General features: G+C 36.8%; 2 protein-coding genes across 3 annotated transcripts; one reads left to right on the forward strand and one right to left on the reverse strand.

The window, feature by feature from the left end:
• The first annotated feature begins 219 nt into the window (after window positions 1-219).
• LOC311303941 (protein RD3) lies at window positions 220-3,663 on the forward strand. Of its 2 annotated transcripts, none has more exons than XM_084430689.1 (3): window positions 220-781; window positions 1,574-1,875; window positions 2,468-3,663. In XM_084430689.1, exons 2-3 carry the CDS (start codon window positions 1,574-1,576, stop codon window positions 2,829-2,831), a joined length of 666 nt encoding a protein of 221 aa, XP_084286815.1. In that variant the 5' UTR covers window positions 220-781; the 3' UTR covers window positions 2,832-3,663. The 2 variants fall into 2 exon arrangements, with proteins under 2 accessions (XP_084286815.1, XP_084286816.1); XM_084430690.1 differs by having other exon boundaries at window positions 601-781; window positions 1,593-1,875; window positions 2,468-3,581.
• On the reverse strand, window positions 3,575-11,307 carry stx5a (syntaxin 5A). Its single transcript, XM_084430688.1, has 11 exons — window positions 11,155-11,307; window positions 9,739-9,994; window positions 8,950-9,017; window positions 8,766-8,821; window positions 7,909-7,979; window positions 7,564-7,680; window positions 7,302-7,358; window positions 7,007-7,088; window positions 6,381-6,487; window positions 6,114-6,235; window positions 3,575-5,563 (listed from the first exon to the last, which is right to left on the reverse strand). The coding sequence occupies exons 2-11, from the start codon at window positions 9,805-9,807 to the stop codon at window positions 5,404-5,406; spliced, it is 909 nt and encodes a 302-aa protein (XP_084286814.1). The 5' UTR covers window positions 9,808-9,994; window positions 11,155-11,307; the 3' UTR covers window positions 3,575-5,403.
• Between the last annotated feature and the right edge of the window lie 4,421 nt (window positions 11,308-15,728).

Here is a 15,728-nt window from a genome sequence, read left to right on the forward strand (position 1 = left end):
GGAGTGCGGTGTAATCCATGATCACACATATGCAGATTAAATCTCCGAAGTGCTGAATAGAGTGGAAACCCTCACAGCACCTACAGATCTATTCTCTCTCCATCTTTCGGTCCGATTGGACACAGACTGCTTGGTACATATACGCAATGATTAAGACAGCGTGTGCTTGGAAAGCGGGTTACGTAACTCCTTAAGTACCTCTGAGTAACTGACGTTACCACCTTAACAAAAGAGCTAAAGGACACTTTATACAGCTCTGCCTTTTACAAATCATTACAATGAAACAAGCTGCTAAATTTCATTGCTTTACTTTGCTTGAAACTTAAAAGTTACATTTTGTATCACAAATTAATCCATTAGACATTCCTTTATAATATTAGATGCAATGCTCATATGCATTAGTTATAATAATGCATATGAATATCTATGTTTATATCTATATTTTTTTGATGGTTTGAATGCATTCAGTGCACACATGTTGTGCTAGCAGCTCAGGATGAGCAGGAGGTCACACTGTATGCAAGGTGTGTGTTCAGCGCGCTAATCAGATGGCTAAATACCAGCTCGCATATTTATATGGGATTACATACACACACATTTACAGTGTCTAAATCATCGCAAAGGAGAGCTGTCTCATCTGGAGTGCTCAGACTGGAAACAAAAAACCCTGGATTGTGAGATTTTGGCTCTACATTTATTGCACTTCGGGTCCAATTTGGAGACATTTGACTTTAAACCAGGAATATTTTGTCAACATTTGAAAACTCACATTATCTGAAAGGTAATATCATTTTTCTATAACTTGAGTGGTTTTAAATGTATATGGCAGGTGCAATTTTTCACCCTAATTTCAAGTAATAATAATAATTTGCATCCCATATAGGCAGTATACTGTACTCCAGAGCAAATACTGATTCTATTCGCACAATTGTGCACATGTTTGGCTGTCTAAACTATTATTAATTGGATAGTCAACCAGACAATTATCCAAATTACTGCAAAGACTATATCAGGGTGCAAAAAGCTGTGCTGTGTTGCTAGTGTTAGAGGAATTAAAAGTCGTAAAACACGTATAACAGCTCCAGAATTTTATTTTTCAAATGCAAAACTTTACTTTGCACTTACATTTGGACCCGGGATCAAATAGTGAGATATATCTTTAAATAAATAAGTACAATTCAAAAATAAATAAAAATAATTTTCGCACATGAATTGGCTCCTCTGAGTCCAGACCTTAAATTCATTGAAAGTGTTTGGGATGTGCTGGAGGAGACTTTACAGAGTGCTGGACTCTTGCATTGTCAACACAAGAGCTTGAGCAAAAATGTATGCGCCTCTTGATGGAAATAACATCACAACATTTATTTCCATCAAGAGGTACATACCTTTTTGGTCAAGATCTAGAAACATGCTAGAAACATAATAATCACTGCAATAATGATCCAATCATAGACTCTTAAGCATTTGCCTACTTAAATCCAAATAGCAAAAAAAAAAAAAAAAGTTGTTTGGACAATTGTTTAGACAATGTTACAACCATAACTCAAACCTCTAATGGTTTTTGCTCTCACAGATGTTTCCCTGGTCAGTAGTGTTCTCCCTGGAGCCGAAGGTTCCCGGACAGCGCACTTCAGAAGAGCTGGTGACCAACACTCTGATGCTGGAGCTGGGTGCCATGGTGAAACGGACCGAGCGGATCCGGCTGGAGAAGGCAGCAGAGGTGCGCAGACGCCGAAACTCCTCCTCTGCAGACTACAGCTGGCTGGCCGACCCTCAGCCTCGGGCCCCGTACGAGCTCACGCCAGGAGAGGTTCTGGACCTGCAGGAGCTGTGTGCCCAGATCCCACCTCAACAGTGTGGGCCGGTCATTGTCAGGTAGAGCCATGTGTGTTACTGGGATACTGTTATAGGTTTTATTAACAGTTTGAATTAGTTTTTATTTTTATATTTTCCTTTTTAATTTGAGTAAGTTTGTCATTTTTTTATGTCTATATAGTTATTCATTTTGATTTCAGTTTTAACACATTACAATAAGGTCTCATTTGTTAGCAGTTAATGCATAAGCTAATGTGTATAAGTGTGTGTAAAAAAAACGATTTATGTTAGTACAAATCACAGTGCGTTAACAAATACAAACTTAGATTTTAAAAATGTATTAGTAAATATTGCAATTTCCATTGACAAAGATTAATAAATGCTTTAGAAGTATTGTTCACTGTTAGTTCATGTTAATCTAGTTAACTAATGTTAACAAATCAAACCTTATTGTAAAGTGTTACCGTTATTTTAGTACATCAAGTTAAATGAAACCGAGAAGTGCGTACTCTTTTTAACTAGCTTTTTTTAATCGATTTGATTTAAAGTAGCTAAACATAAATGTTTTTATTGTTTTAACTATAATAACCCAGATAGTGATAGAGGTGAGTCATGTACACCTCTCAAAAGATTTTGATATTTTGTTGCAAAGGTTCCGGAAACTAGTGTCAGAGTTTGAGCCGGATGTGACCGAGGTCCCCAAACTGTTTCGGGGCGTCCTACAAAACTGCCTGGATGAGCTTCAGGGAGATGCAGAAATCCAGAGTCGGATGAACCGTTGGGAAAAACAGCGCAGCAAGAGCCTTTCCTTTGTCACTTTCCGGTCCAAGTTCCGCACCCTAAACCACGGCAAGGGAAGCTTCGGTGGTTCCCGCAACAACCTGCAAGAGGAAAACACGTGGTCCGATGAGGAGGAGGAGGCAGCTGAACAGGTGGCAACCACCCTGCGCGCCCGCAAGGGACGGAGTCACAGCATGCCAGAGATCACCCCTCTTGAGCAGGCCACACAGAGCTGAACAAGATCAAGAGAAAGACAAGAGGAAAGAAGGAAAGAGATTTGAAAAGAAATGCAGCCTGCAAGCTAAGCTGGTGATGGAGGAGGAAGAAAAGAGAAGGTGGCAGAGAACAAGAGAAGAGAGGACAAATCTGATTCTAGGAAACATCTTGAAAGACTAAAGTTTGTGCATTCAGATTGTAAGACAAACACTGTTAATTGTTAATAACTGTTAATTACACCAAAGAACACCAGTATAGGCATATATAAGAAGCCTATAGCCTAGTTTTTTTTTTTTTTTTTTACCTTCTAATGTGTTCTTACATTTTTTTTAATATTTGGATGTGAATATAAATGTGAATATTTGGCGTAAATTAAATTCACAAAGCCTGACAAGTGCATGTCCAGGTCATACTTCAGGTCAGGTCTTTTTTTTATATATATTTATCTTTTTAAAAGTGCTGGAAAATGTGGGAAAAATAATATTTAAATTTCATAGCATATCCATCAATACAGGGTAAAATAAAATAAAAATACTGTATTCAATTTATTTTAATCTCACCATAAGAAATTAAATTACCCACCAAAAAACCTCAAAAGGTGAAATGCGCTGAATTATTAAAATAATGTCAGCTTAATTTTTAGCATGCAACACATTTCTTTTTTGGATTTTGGTGTGACCCAGACAGGTTTTTGGCAAGTTTTGTGAGAGTCACTCCATAAAATCTTTACAGTCACAGCAACAAATGCAACATTAGCCAGAAACACTACTTCTCAGATGTGTTTTATTATGTACTGTTTGCTCTTACATTACAACAGTGTTCAGTTCATACAAGAGATGCAGATCATCAGCTAAAAAAAGCCTGGAAACAGGAGTCTTCATAAAAAGTGCTTATTAAATAATACACTGTACATCGTTCATGAGTTTGATTTGAGAGTGTGTGGCGTGTGTGGGAGAGAGAGAGAGAGAGAGAGAGAAAGTCTGTGATTTAGCAAATGAGATAGTTTGACCTGGAAAATGCTGCTTCTAAGTGAAGACATCATCTCTGGCTGCTCCTCCTCCTGTTTCATTATTCACAGCATCACAGCATGAAGGAGCTGATCTTGTTCTTTGTGCCGTGGCCAATACTTTCATCAGGCCAAGGTTGCTCCTCAAAAAATAAAGGAAAAGCACCCACCGCTCATTTATCAGAGTACCGATCGGTTTCATTACCAGACGTTCAGCTCCAGAACAACCAACACACGAAACGGTCTCAGCACAGACCTGGAACGAAACATCCTAATGTGATGAATGAGCAGATTATAACCATCTGGAGTCTCTTTGGGCCCTTTAAACCTCTTTTAAAGTCTATACTACTATACAAAAACACTGGTCTTCATTTGCACGTTGTTTATTACTGCCTGGAGCAAAATCATAAGACCAGGTAACTTCCCCTAACTCCTCCTCTTGTATTTGGCAGAATTAAACTCAATAAAAAAAAAACTAAGAAAAAAAAAACTCAAAGTCTCTAAACAGTATATAATATTGCAGACCCCATATTTACAGGGCCGGCAATCAGAAGGCCTTAACACTAGAAGGTAGAATCTCATGAAAACTGTCAGGAAATGCCAGGCTCATATTTCACCACCCAAACAAGAAAAATAAGTATATTTTTAGGACCATTAAGTTTTGTTTTTTTTGCAACTAGTTTCTCCAAATTTTCATGACTCATGTTTGAAAAAATATATACATGATTTATAAATGTACACATGCATTTGCACATTTTTAAAGTACGTTTGTAGTATATCAAGGTGGTATTTGTTGTATTTAATTCAATTTGCGTTTATTAATAATAAATAAATCATGCCATATACAATAATTTATCATCATACTGTAATTTTTTCTCTTCACATTACATTAATGAGAATTATAAATGAATTTTATTATGGATTAAAAATATTTTTTTCCCTTTCATTTTTGGGGTAAAATATGACCCTGATATTTCTTTGTGAGAATGACCCATTACGTGTCAAATAACTTTGATATAAAAACAGATCAATAGAGATTAAAAGGGGGAATTATTATGATCAGGAACATTTTTATAAAGAGAATTAGGTCAATTACGTTACTGTAAAAATGTTATCGATGATTACGGATAACACTGCCTGAGAAAAAACAAACTAAACCAGTTTGAAGAATCAAACCACTTGGGGAAAAGCCTTCTCTTTTAATATGTGATTATTAATAAGAAACGAAGGCTCAAATATTAATGCAGATGTAGATGAAGCTTAAAGAGAACAGAGTGAATCAGAACACCCTCCTCTCTGTCTATAAATGCACAGTAAATCTCAGTAAATCTCCACCTTCATCAGCGTCAGCATCCTCCTCCCTCTAGAGTGAGAGAGTCGAACATGGACAGTCACTCTGACCAATATCATTCCACCAATGAGCATCAGAACCCCCCCCGCCCCCAAAAAAGTCAGAGTCCCCAGCGGCCCAGTCCAGTTGTGTTTGTGTTTTTGCACATACGCCCATAAGTCCATCGCCTGTTCCTCCTTCCTTCAAAACCTTTGGCTCCGTTTCCACCCCTTCTTACACTCAAGGTTGTTCCTTCTCAGGCGAAGAAGACCACAAAGATGATGAAGAAGATGATGAGAACGAGGAATATCTTGATCATGAGCCAGCGATTGGAGGAGACGGACTGGAAGTACTTCAGTATCTCGCTGTGGGCCATTTCCACATTCAGCTGGGTGTCCTCCACATTGGCGTCGATCCTGGTGGTCAACAAGACACATGAACAGCTCAGGCTTTTGACAGCATTTGACAAACATCACAATTAAATCAATAATCCTTTCACTTTTTATACTGTATTCTTACTGTTAAGAAATTATCCAATAGTTATTAGCAACAATTGCCAAAAATTGTCTTCAAATTGTGCTAAAAAAAACAAGTTTAATTTTCTTTACGTAAAATACTATTTCTTATTTTCTTTTTTTGATTTTGGGGTGAAATGTGACCTGGACATGTTTAATATTTTCAACAACAAAAAAATAAATAAATAATAATAATAATAATAATAATAATAATAATATTTCCCCTGCAGAGGCAAATTTAAGTGCTACAACAATCATAAAATGCCAATAAAAAAAAATAAAAACTAATATGCCATTTTATTGTGCAGCAAAAGATATATTTATGACACATTTCTACGACGAGAGAGTGGTAAGTGTTTGTGTGGTTTGTACAGCATGTATCTGTGGAGTCTGTGGTTTTGCAGTATGCATAATCATATGGCGTGCATGTGTTTGTGTGTGACTGTCTGACCTCTGAATCGTCTCCTCCTGCTCTTTGACCATGTGTGCCAGCTGCTGAAAGATGGAGCCCAACTCCACGATGGTGCTCTCGATGTTCTGCATGGTGTCCGATCGGCTCTGGATGTACGAGTCCTTCGCAAACACAACAAAGGGACATTTAATCATGAAATCAGACATTCAACATGTGTCATACATGCAAACTCATGCATCAACAAGCAGCAGCCTAGTCTACAATCCATTCCTAACTCGAGAGGCATTTCCTCTGAGAGACAGATACCTGTTCGTCGATGAGCTGCAGCTGAAGAGGGTTTGCTCTAGAGTCCATGTCGATGGCCACCTCTCCTCCCATACTCCTGGACTCATCCTGCATCAGAACTGAGCTATCTGCGAGAGGCAAGAAATTAAAAACACTAAATACTCAATAATGGCACCAAAGTGTGTCTACAAAACCATATAATTTGACGAATGGGACACAGTGAAGAATTCTGTTTTCTAAATAATAAATGCAAAAAAAACAAGAAATTAATATAACAATCATTCATCTACAATAATGATAATAATTGTTATTATAATATATTACAATATAATAACTTATAATAAAATAATATATTATCAGCAATAATGTTATATTATACACTATATATAAAACATTAACATCACATAATAACATGTATAATATAAAATATAACAAATAATAAAGTTTAATAAAAGTGTGGAATGTTAATACAAAATTAGCACAAAAGAGAAGCTCAAATATATATTTGTTCAAAATGTTTGGTCATTGTTTATATCATACAATCATCGTGTGTTACTTCATATATAGTTATAATTAATTTACCATGTAGAAAATATTGGTAATGATTTGAGTGTATCTGCACAGCTCATTAAAAAGCGGTGACGTACTGAAGTTATTGGTGAGCAGGGGAGAGGCTGAGACAGGAGCCTGGGAGAAATGCTCTCTTCTGCTGCGCTGCTGCTTCAGATTCTAAACACACAGCATGTTATGTTATATTATTCACTCATTACAAACGTTTTTGTTTGGAAATACAACAGGACCATGATGCACAGTAAACGCACTTTGTGCATTTGTTCTTACTAAAGAGCTGACTGAATATTTAAAAGCATAACAACTGCTTGGGCACAGAATTGATGACATTATAAAAGTGCAGCACTGGTCATAAAGCAAAAGAAAACTCACCTCTGTTCTCACTTCCAGGACTGACTTGAAATCATTTGACATCGATGCCAGCTTGGACTGCAACACAAACATTCCCAGATAAGACTGTTAACATCATATGCTTTATTGTGGCAGGAAAATGAAAGGTGTGGCGGCTATTTAAGTCATTTTATATGTCAATCCAAATAAGATCATCCACCCCTACTGTCTACAGCAAGGGATATGGGAGACTTCCTGAAGAGTATATCTGTGCACTGGAGGAATATCAGATGTAAGACTGTACCTGCAGGGAGACAACAATTGTGTTGGAATGTGTCTGGATGTGGCGGCCATTTTGCCCAGTGCGGGATCGCACAAGGTCTTGCAGCTGCGCTATCTGCTTATTCAGACTGGTGATGTCCTGATGAGAGACAGACAGAGAGAGAGACAGCATATCAGATCACTGCAAGAGGTTTGATCTTTCACATTATGTAAGCTAGCTGAAGGATTCTGATAAACACAGATATCAACAATCCTACAGGCAACTTCAACATCAATGCAAACTAAGTGAAATAAGCAAGTACTGAGATTCATATCAATATGTTTTCATATGATGGATAGGAAGAAGGACAACAAAGACGCCACTAACCTGTTTAATGATGTACGTTAGCTCCTCAATCTCCACTGCTTTATCATCGAACAAAGACTTCCTTTTGGCCACTAGAAGTGAGGGCAAAGAATAAAAATTCATATTGAGACCAGACTTGATGCAGGTCTCTAACGGTTACAACAAAATCAGTTTAAACCACAATGTATTGAAACATAGTTCACAAGAAAAATTTTATTACAGACAGTAATCTTAGTCAAAAATGAAATACAAACTATTCAAAAGTTTGGGGTCAGTAAGACTTTATAAATAAATTAATACTTATGCAGTATGGATGCGTTAAATGAATCAAATGAACATTTCTATTTCAAGAATCCTGAAAAAAAAACTAAATATTTCAACAAAAATATTAAGCATCACAACTGTTTTCAACATTGATAATAGTAGAAAATGTTTCTTGAGTATCAAATCAGCATATTAGAATGATTTCTGAAGGATCATGTGACACTGAAGACCATATAATGATGATAATGATCATTATGAATAATGATGCTGACATGAGCTTTGACATCACAGGAATAAAAATATTTGAAAAAATATTAAAATAGAAACCAGTTCTCTAAAAAAAATTACTGTTTTTTTTTTCTTCTATTAAATAAATGCAGCCTTGCTGTTGAGCATAAAAACATTTAAAAAATCTTACCAACCCCATACTTTTCGAACAGCAGTGTATTTTAACTCCAAGTCAATACATTATACCAGGGAACTAGACTAGGGAAATGCCAAATAAACATGGACAAGCATCACAACTATTAAATACACATTCTTCCAACACCAACAAGAGTCTAAAAAGAAAAGAAGTGCAGTCTTCTATTTAGAGTTACTGCCATGTTACTTACAAATTGTAAGCTTTTCAAGCTTGGCAAATGTGTTGCTCAAGTCTTTCCCAATTCTCCTGTTACAGAGAAACAAAACAAGATTTCAGGGAGGCAAAGATTCGAGGAAACAGGACAAGACAGAGTTGCTCGGAAGCGAAAACACACTGGGCAAAGATCAAAGAGAAACACGGATCTGAACTCTTACTTGGCCATGAGAGTGAAGTCACTGCGCTGTTTAAGGGCATTAATGGCAGGTTTAGCGTGAGTCCCATTCTGAAAAGACAGAACAAGAACTCTTGGTACATGTGAAAACATTAATAACATATCAAGTAGGAAATACATTTTTGCCAAGAACAAAAAGTGTGATATGATTTAAAAGAACAATTTTTTTACTTCCATGAAGCACAAAAGGAGAGCTTAGGCAGAAAGTCCAAGCTTCTGCTTCCAATTCAAGAAAAGTGGATGGTGATTTATATTGCTTTTGTATAGCTTCAGCTTTGCTTTGCATAGTGTCTTTTTGGAACTTGCAGCTTACATAACCATTTAATTTTGTGCCCAGTTTCACAGACAAGGCTTAAGCCTAGCCAAGACTAAAATGCATGTTTGAGCTGTCATAACTGAAAGCAACTTGCTCTGACAATATGTCTCAAGATGCACACCAGTAATTGAAACACACACTACTGAAATGTCCTAATTTAACTAAGGCCTACTCCCGGCTTAATCTAAGCATGCGTGAAACCAGGCCTTCGTGTATGGTTAAGAACAGCTCACATTCTTCCAAGCATTTCTGTTTCGTGACAGAAATAAAAAGGGTCAGCTCAGTAAATTATGACAGAATGTTAATTTTTAGGTGAACTATCCCTTTAAAATGTTCAAATAAAGTACACAGCAATTTTTCCTCTAAGATGATGTGTAACAGGCTACACGGTTTTAAGCATCTGTGAAAACCACATTATCCACACTGTAGCTGTAGATGTAGTTTATATTGTCATACCTGTAACTGTCTCCCCTGCAGTGACTTACAAGCCGACTGGAACTCAAGTGTGCGGTCCCGACACGTCATGATAATGCTGCAGAAGCTTTTCCCCTCGACGATATCAGGATGTGTATGTGTGACAGCGAGTCTGAAGTGATCCGGCTGCTGTGAAACTCCACTGGCGTCTTTATGGTGCCAAAGCAAACAACTCAGACTTCAGAGGTTACTAAGAGCTTGGCTGAGCTGACTGTTCTTCAGCGACTCCGCACATCATCTGAGGATCACAGAACGATTCAATCAATCACCTGAACTTTGGTCGTTGTTGCTGCTGAGAAGAAACTACAGTGTTCTAGAGAAACAATGTCCTTTGGACACTTGAGAGTATGAGTAATATTGCGTTTGGTTTGATAAAACCAAAAAAAGAATGCATAAGCTTTTCACAGAACTAATGTCACATTTTTAACCAATGATTTTATTAACCACTTGGTGTCAAGTTGATTTTTAATGGATGTATGAAGTCAGTTCCCCTGCATTTTGATATGTAGAATCCATGGAATTAATCATTTTGAGCTGAATATAATTAAAAAATGTAAAAGAACTTCTCATATACATTGATTAAAACTGTCTGTGTAAAAACATTACCAAGCCAAATGGCGCAAAACATTTTTTACATTGTGATCCTTTACTTTCATTTAGTTTTTGTATCACAGAAGGGACTTTCCATTTACTTGTTCGTGACTATTGTATCCAAACCAAATATATTATTATATAGTAATAATAATAACTGCAATAAGATAACAAGATCTTAAAGTGTTACAAGAGATATATAGTTGGATCAAAGCAACATTTCAAGCAAATGCCATTCTCTGGGTATATATTGCGTTCACTGAGAATCCAGTAAAATGAGGTATAGTAGGTAAACAATGTTGTCTTTCATTTCCACCTCCAGAAATACTTGACAGATATAAGATCTGCTAATACCGATCCCAACTCCTCAGCTTGCCCTTCTTTACGATATTAATAAAGAAAACCACTTTAGATAATGTCTACAAATAACCCGCCCATCAGTCAGCTGGGCAGAAAGGTAAACTGAACTCACATGTTATCGGATTATAGGCCACCTAGAATATTCTGGCTCCACAGGCAGACGTGGAATAGCTCAAATCAAAACGACAGCTCAATCTCCGAGAAGATGTATTACAAACAATTTCTTACATGTTTTAAAAAAAGAGTTATATCTTTAAAGGCGTGTACAGGTTTGTTTACGTTTGTACAGTGACTGACACCGTCTTCAGTCCAGCGGTACGCAGTTCTCTGTGCGCTAATTGACCAAAAACTCGACAATTTCTTTCTCAATTTAAACCATAATAGATAAAAATGAACCTAAACCACTAGCTAACATATTCCCGCCGTCATTTAGAAACGTTTACTCACGGTTATTGTGCCATTTCGTCGTTTTTTACAATATTCCCGGCTTGTCGATGTTCGGGAGGTCGGGGTTTCACTTCCAGTCCTGACCGCTTCCGGTGTGCGTAACGTCACTGCCACGTCCACGAACGCGCACGCTCAGTGCCGCTTTCCGAAAGCGTGATTTGTGACGCAAGATGACCAATTTGTGTTTTGAGCAGTAAGGTTGAGTAATGCAATTTTTATTTAGTTTCTAATTTTATGTAATAAGTCATTGCAATTATTCTTCTTTTCTTTTTTTTCTTCTTTTTTGAATAGTTTTAATTCAATACTTTTTCTAGCTTTTTTTTCCATTTTCTTTATTACTTTCATATTTTCTTTTACTTCATCTATCTATTAATGTTTTTAATACCCCCATTAATACCCCCAATTATTTAAAAAATAATTAATGCGTGCTAAAATAATTTATATTAGCGTTTTGGAGCGGTGGAATTTAATTAAATTTTTGTTTTGGGTTAGCCTATCCAATTATTTTAATTTGTATCTTTATTTAACTAGGTATTTTTTTTTCTTTTCTTTTTAATTTAGGTCTTTTTTTATAAGATAATAACCTGTGCGTTTTATGTCGAATTCTCGTCGCTTATATAGGCCTAGATTTTATCAGATTTTTTTTTTTTGACAGTAACATTTTAAACCACTACAACACCAGCAGATGTCGCCAAAAGAATAGCCTATAAAAAGCGGCACTTGCTATGTTGTCGAACAATAAAACCATCCAGTTAATCATTTTGAGGCGAGTATGATTTTAAATATTAAAATAACTACTTCTGCACACTGACTAAAACTGTAATAATAGTTACTCTATATATGGCCATAAGCAAGCCAACTGACAATTGTAGAGGGTGGTTTTGAAAAGATTGTGATCCTTTCAAATATCAAAACATTTAGGCTACAATTGTGTTCATTGTTGGGACTCTTGTTTTATATTTTGAGCCTCTGATATTTTCTATCCCTTAACCCTACACATAACGTCATCATTCATCACACACCTGTTTTCATTTTCATTTAGTATGTTTCCTAATCCATTTTCATCTTTGGCTGATTTCCAAATCATTTTAGATTTTACTATTATTATGTGAACAATTGGTCTACTCTCCAGTATAGGAAACATTTGACACACAAACACATTCATATTCTCTGCAATTCAACATGAAGCAGCATGTAAACTGTTTGATGTCCTCTCAGCATAAGAGCTGTTTGTGCTCCTTATCTCCTTTGTGCTGATCAGCCCACCTCCCTTTGAATCCAGCAAACCCCGTAACTTATCTCAGGATCTGCATTATTTTGAGCTTTTTGGACTCAGATCGAAGACACGGCTCTTTTCAGCCCATTTGAGACAGGGTTCAATAGCATCAGTATTTCCCCAGAGGAGAAATGCTCATAAAAACACATTAGAAAACACTTTTATTGACTTAAACATGAAGGTTTAAAAAAAATTCTCACATACACACTGACGCATAGGCTACACACAGGCTTCACTCAGCCAATGTTGTCGTCTCTGCCAGATAACATCACAACGCACACATATTCATGTTGTCCAGATAGCATCCAGACCTGCTAGAACACAGCTGCTTCAACAAAGAGACACAAGGAAAACACGACTGATGTTTTATCATTAGTGCCACTTTGGGCAGCGACACACTCGCACATGTGAGAGCAGGAAAAAAACACGGGACTGTGTGTTTTTAGCTGGAGATGAAAAAAATAGGTGAGCCTGGCAGAGGAAGTGGGCGGCCCTGGAAAATATCATTTCTATAATGCCTTTTAAGAAGAGAGGGAGGAAGGGAGAGAAAGTCAGAAAGTGGCACAGAAATGTATTTCATCTTCTGGACGGATGAGTCACTCTCTGTTTCTCCCTCAACAGTTTTTTCGTAATCTTGCAGGCGGGCTGCTAAATTTAGTTCTGGCTGTGAGCCCTGACAGACAGGTAGGCCAGCATCAGCCTCACACACACACAGTCTACACACACCCTGTACAAAACCCACTCAAACACACACACCCTGTACAAAACCCACTCAAACACACACACACACACACACACACACACACACACACACACAGCCATCATTTCAGAAGTGAAGTGGGGCAGACATGTCAAGTGTAATACCATTTTTCCCTGACCTTTGTCTAATAGCGTTTTTTTTTTCTTGTATTTTCCTTATGACAATTAATGATTGGTTTATGTACAACAAGACTTGTGCATTAAATCATCATGGATTTTTTCTTACAATTATCACAGAAAAAGAAGTAAATGTAGGCTATTTTATAGTTTCTATACTGTAATAAAGGGTGTCAATTAGCACTGCATTAATTTACTTTATTGTGCTGAAAATACCCCGAGATGGCTTGAAAAACACACAAACCATATATTGTCGCCATTGTGTGTTTATTGTCTTCATTACTGTGACCAAATGATTGACAGGGCAGTTTATGGTGACAGGATGCACGCGACAGATCTGTCCGTTAAGATGACAAAGTAGTATGTTCCAAAGCTTGCCTACTCTTTTGCTACACACTCAAAAGTATGTACTTTTTCTTCACAAAAAGAGTACATACTTTTAGGGCGTAGTATAAGTAGGCGAATTGGGACGCAGCAACTGACTTTATGAGTCTCACTTGTGAACTTTCTGTGCGAGGGCGCCCTCTGGCTTCCAGGATGAATCAAAAAAGACATTACATGAGAGTGTTTAGCGCTCTATGTTCACATCTAATCATTTTGGATAAGCATGAAACGTCAGGTCAGGCACAGACTATCTTGTCTCTTTGAATTTAAATCTAGATTTATTCACATTGAAAACCACAACGTGAACACATTTGCCCGGAAAAAGGTGTGGGGAAAGAGTTTACGTTTTGTGGGGCCGGGGGATACGCGTAGGCTATTCTACACCCATGCACACTCACACACACTTGAAAACAGACAAGCATCCATATACACAGACTGCTGCAGTCACACACACATTACCTCACTGAAGTACAGTCATCAAACATGCTGTGAAATATTTATATGAGAACTCGGCACTCCAGCGACTCGCCGCGGGTGATAGCCTACGCTGGAGAGGATGTTCTGTTTTGATAATGTCACAGGAATCAGATGTCTGGCTCTATATTAATGCAAAATCCAATATGAAAGTGTGATGAGGGGACCAGACAGTGAATAAAAGCGCCACTGCCGCTCAGCATGAATCTGACCTTTACAAGACTGTCAGCAAGCACAGGCCAATAAAAACCCGTTACAAACTATAATTTTGTTTAAAAAGAGAGAGAGAAAGGTCTCATTAAAACTGTCCAGAAGATCCAAATCTCTCTCTCTCCTTTGTAAAATTTATACATAGAAAAAAGGAAAGAAAACAAAGCCTATTTCAGGATTTTGGTTAGCAGAATAATAGTCATGTCACATGTAATACGTAATAATAATAAAGGTATAAATGATCAAATAAATGGAACATAAATATACAAACAAGTCCCAGTCATAAAACAGGCTTATTTTTTTTTTACATGAAAAATATTATTTATTTAGTATTTACATTTTTTATTTATTGTATTTATTACACATAATATTTAATTCCCAAATTAAAAGATATAGGCCAATGTAGAAGTTAGAAAATGAAACTTATTTTAGGCTTTGGTCAATTGTCATACAATTTAAAGAAACTGTTGTTATAATAATAATAATAATAATAATCAATATATAATAATCATCTTAATCATAATAATGATAATAAAATAGATTAGAAAAATATTAACAAAAATGGTAATAGAAACAGACTTCATTTTGTATCACGTCATGCTGTATCACTCCTGTTAAAAGCCTAGAGAAAACAAGGATCAGTGAATCAGCAAACAGGAGATATCAGGTGAGGTAAGGCGGGTCTGTGCTGTTCCACAGGCGCTGGGCAGGTGGCATTATTAGCTCCTTGTGTGTGTGTGTGTGTGTGTGTGTGTGTGTGTGTGTGTGTGTGCGAGTCTGACTCAGCAGCAGTCAAGCGAGAGGAGGGAGAGAGATAATATTATTTCTCACATCATTACGGTGCTGGCGGCCCTCTGCCTAAGACTCCCAGACCCAGGTGATAATTATCACAATGTTTGTCTTTCATTACCGTTAAACGGCAGGAAAAGAGAGGGAGGGGTGGACGATGCAAAATAGGGAGGGTGAATTGGCAATATAACAAAGACTGAAGCAAAATTGTCCATTCCCTACTGAAAAGTTCTGCTGCATTTTCATACAGTGATGGTATAGACTAGAGGGATAGTACATGAATATGTACTGAAATATTACTATGCCATTATATTAACATGATACTCAAGGTCAGAGTCTTCTTAAAACATGTTACATGTCTATAGGCTATAGACCATATTATCACAATAGATTGCCTCAATATTGTTCAGGACACATTTTACCACAAAAAGTAGGCTAAACCTATTATAGGACCATTAAGATTTTTTTTTTTTTTTTTTTGTCTTATAAAAATATATAAAATCTATATATTTATATATATTTTTTGCATTGCAGTACTGCAAATATGTGTTTGTCGTAGAGTTAA

The sequence above is a fragment of the Rutilus rutilus genome (genome assembly GCF_951802725.1).
Source record: "Rutilus rutilus genome assembly, chromosome: 14".
Classification (NCBI taxonomy): Eukaryota; Metazoa; Chordata; class Actinopteri; order Cypriniformes; family Leuciscidae; genus Rutilus; species Rutilus rutilus.

Bases quoted from the DNA above. Each gene is read 5' to 3' on its own strand.
- LOC311303941 (XM_084430689.1), top strand. From the start codon at position 1,574: ATGTTTCCCTGGTCAGTAGTGTTCTCCCTGGAGCCGAAGGTTCCCGGA. The intron at 1,876-2,467 runs GTAGAGCCATGT...TTTGTTGCAAAG, and splicing joins TGTGGGCCGGTCATTGTCAG to GTTCCGGAAACTAGTGTCAG.
- stx5a (XM_084430688.1), bottom strand. From the start codon at position 9,807: ATGACGTGTCGGGACCGCACACTTGAGTTCCAGTCGGCTTGTAAGTCA. The intron at 8,822-8,949 runs GTAAGAGTTCAG...TCTCTGTAACAG, and splicing joins GACTTCACTCTCATGGCCAA to GAGAATTGGGAAAGACTTGA. The intron at 7,980-8,765 runs GTAAGTAACATG...CCTCACTTCTAG, and splicing joins GCTTGAAAAGCTTACAATTT to TGGCCAAAAGGAAGTCTTTG.